The sequence below is a fragment of the Asparagus officinalis genome, chromosome 7 (assembly GCF_001876935.1).
Source record: "Asparagus officinalis chromosome 7, Aspof.V1, whole genome shotgun sequence".
Lineage (NCBI taxonomy): Eukaryota > Viridiplantae > Streptophyta > Magnoliopsida > Asparagales > Asparagaceae > Asparagus > Asparagus officinalis.
Genome location: NC_033800.1, coordinates 114,133,571 through 114,137,589, shown reverse-complemented (window position 1 = coordinate 114,137,589; position 4,019 = coordinate 114,133,571). Strand labels below are relative to the sequence as shown.

Genomic DNA, 4,019 nt, shown 5'->3' with positions numbered 1-4,019 from the left:
AATTATGACTAAGGATATGTCTTGTTAAATGTAGAATATTCAAGACATTATATCTCATTAAATAGCTAGGAAGTTGTACTCCATGTGTACATTGTGTAGTATAGTAGCACGGTGTTACTAGATGCAATATTATTTATGATTTTCAACTGTCATAACTTTAGCAGAATATAGACGAATGCATAGGGATAAGCATAAATAGGGATAAGCATAAATCAGTGTCAACCGATTAAAACCAACAGAACCTATCAAAATTTGACAGTTCGGTTCAGTTTTTTTTTAAAAAAATTCGGTTCAATTCAATTTTAGAATACTTGAAACTGAAATAACCGAACGGATCACTCTTAATATATTAATCTCAAACTTAACGCTTTTTTCTATTTTAAAAGCAACCTTTAACTAATATTTCATATATCTTAATTGATAAAATTTCAATTTTAGTTTGTAAAAGTAGTGGATTTGATGAATTTACTCTTCAACTAAGGATATGAGATCAATGAAAGGCAAGAGTTTTGCATTTTAGCTAGAACTGCTCTACCTGACATGCCTAGGCTCAAACCAAATAAACCGAACCGCACCACACCAAACCAATCTAGATCAGTTCAGTTTTGAATATAATTTGATTCGGTTTGGTTTTTAAAAATGTCGATGCAATCCTTGCTGGATTCAATTTCACACGTTTATTTAACTCGCCCTGATATAAAGATGGAATGAATCAGCATTGAACTCCGCATGTATAGTAACCAACAACCAGCTAATACTTATTCGGATATCTTATATTTTTTCGTTACTGAGACAATACTGCATTAAAAAAAAATTTCCAACAAAACGAAAACACCCGTCCAATTTAAAGTAAAGGACGAGGATTGTTCAATTACAGACATAACCAATCCTGTTAACAGTAAAGCAATAATCGTCATCAACCCTGAATATATTTATCTACAGTTGCAGTATTCCAAGGTTTGATGCTGCATCACAAGAGCTTTAACGTCCATCAGCATTTTAGCTTCAGATCTACTACAATGTATTTCACTCATGACAACATATATCAGAATTTGCAAGAAGATGGAGGACTTGAAAACTGACACATGATAATAAGATAACAAAAAGCCGAAATGAAAAAGAAAAGAAAGACGCAAAGGAAAAAGAAAAAGGTTCGATATCATCTAAAAAGAATATATACATCTTGGTCCTCTATATATACATCATCTCAAGCTTCAATTGGCACCAAACTAAAGCAGTTTATTGCTTCTCGTTACCCCCTCCGGATTTTAAATTTAAGCACTTCAAAATAGATAAGCAACAGATCGATCTGTAGCTTCTACTAAGTCGGATTATCAAAATATGCAGTGATTGCTTTCAATTTCCCATTCAAAAAGTTCTTTTCAACCTGAAATTAAGCCATCATCGTAAGGCCTACGCTAGCAGGAAGCTACAAGATGAGACCAGTAGTAAAACAAAACAAGAAGGCATTTGCGAACTACAAAAAGAATACCATGAAAATCTGTTAGCAAGCATTTAACGATCGATAATCAGCTTCCATTAAATTTGAAATAGATGCTGAGAATGCACTTCGTACAAAGAGAGATAAGAAAAGAATATATCAAATGACCATCTAAAAATATGGATATATTGGTTTTCTCGGAAGAATTTTAGCCAGTCTTTCCCTTTTACAAGTTCCTCTTACATTTCCTCTAGAAAATTTAATGACATTTCACATGTCACAAAAAGTCTCTGCAACAACCTTCACTAAGAAGTCAATTTAAAAACGGGTTCACATACCCACCGTCCAATCTTAGGAGTTTCAAAATAACTCTTCAAATCATGCTATTATATATTTACCCCCAAATCACACTCAAACCCTCTAGCTTATCTTTCCACGACACTGTTAGAGAAACCAACACTTTCAACATTTTTGTTATGGCAATTATATTTCAAGAAATAGGCTAAACTCCTCACTATTTTATCTCCACCTATTTCCACCAATAAGCAAGATAGTTACTATCCTACTTTTTTCTTTTAATCTTTGGAACCATTTTTTTTATCAGGTGAAGACATTCATGCTTTGAGAACAAGGCGGTCATAACGATATTCTGTACGGTCAGAACTCATAAGAGAAGGAGACAGAAAAGAAAATGGTGGAAGAGAATGAAAGAGGAAGGAGGAAGAAGAATAGGGCAGAACAAAAATTCAAATGTCATTCTGTTAAAAATCTAACAAAAATTGAGTAAAGTACTAGACTTTCAAGTCTGGTATAATTTGGTTGGCAAATTGACAAACAATAACACTTCGAGGAAAATTTTAGAAACATCAAAAGATGTAGATAATAGTATGTGAAAAACCCTTAAATTTTTTTTGAGGTCCATTCAATTATAACCAAAGGATAAGTTTAGCTATAACTTCTTATTGATGAGTTTGTTTCTTAACCAATCCTTTTGCATATTTCAACTCTCATATCAGCATTTTCATTTTAGGTCCACTCATTTTCTCTTACTTGGACATAATACATGGTTGGAAGTGTATACTCTGGTATGTGTACGGGCACAAGATCTACCAAACATTTCAAAGGGTCATAGTTAGGTTATGTGTCATGAAAGAACATGCGCTCTTGCATTCGTATGTCAAAATAACCATTCAATCTAACTTCGTAAAATTGATTTTAACCCTTTCCATCTGATATACTACTAGTGTTGTGTTTAGTAATATTAGATATTATTAGACATAATTAGGTATCAGAAAATAGCATTAGATATTATTGTTATTATATTGTGATCTACCCGATGTATGCACTTATGTATTCATATGTCAAAATAACCATTCAATCTAACTTCGTAAAATTGATTTTAACCCTTTCCATTTGATATACCACCAGTGTTGTGTTTGGTAATATTAGATATTACACATAATTAGGTATCAGAAAATAGCATTAGATATTATTGTTATTATATTGTGATCTCTTATCCTTATCCGATGTATGCACTCATGTAATCATATGTCAAAATAACCATTCAATCTAACTTCGTAAAATTGATTTTAACCCCTTTCATCTGATATACCACTAGCGTTGTGTTTGGTAATATTAGATATTATTAGATATAATTAGGTATCAGAAAATAGTATTAGATATTATTGTTATCTCTTATCCTTATCCGGTGTAACCACCCATGCTTATCTCTTATAACAACTCATATGTATATATAGATATCACACGGATGCTATTATGAATATCAATAACTAGAATTTTCTCTTGTCTCTACATGGTGCACAACCTACTTGATTCTAGAATAACTTCTCTCATCTCTCCAAAACTTGAGGCTATCAAAGAGGTTTTGCATGGTTGTCATGCTCCTATTGACGGCTTTGACAACATCAACGGCTTCGACAACAACAGTGCCTGATTGCTAAATCTTCGTCAAAGAAAAAAAAAACCCCATAACCACTAAAAGAATTGTGTATTGCTTCTATTATTCATTGTGTGAACAGTAAACAGAGAGAGAACAATAGTCGATGCTTCAACTTCCCTATCTTCCACCTCTTGCATCTTTGGTGATTACCCTGAACAACATGATCTCATCATCCATCGTCAAAAATCCCGTGTTGTTTCACTGCTTCATCTTCTCGGTCAATAACAATCGCTCTTCTCTATCAATGATGACCGTTTCGATAATGATTCCTTCTCTCAAAGATTTGTGTCTCCGACGCTCAACTTTAAATCTACTATCTACAATGGTGCCCCTTAACCACTTCACTACCATTTTACTGCATCCACGTTAAACTACAATATGCCACCATGCTGCATATGTGCCATTTTAGAGCATGATGACATGGTATTTTAAAGTGGCATATTGTATGCCTATGTTTTAATATACACAACATCATTATACTACATTATTATTAAAATGTTTATTAAGTATAGGGCCCTTTTGTTTCATATAAAGTGCTCACAACAAAAATCCCTCCCCTAATGAAGCAGACAAACTTGAGCATGTGAAAACGAATAGATAATGAATGGACAAAGATAT

The 4,019-nt window shown here is 33.0% G+C and overlaps 1 protein-coding gene across 4 annotated transcripts in view; it reads right to left on the bottom strand.

Moving 5' to 3' along the window:
* The window catches only part of LOC109850335, a 28,674-nt gene continuing 25,454 nt past the window's right edge, over window positions 800-4,019 (bottom strand). For all 4 annotated transcript variants that reach the window (XM_020420341.1, XM_020420342.1, XM_020420343.1 and 1 more), the window contains one exon: window positions 800-1,387. In XM_020420341.1, the coding sequence (XP_020275930.1) occupies window positions 1,322-1,387 (66 nt within the window). In that variant the 3' untranslated portion in view covers window positions 800-1,321. The remainder of the gene's footprint in view (window positions 1,388-4,019) is intronic.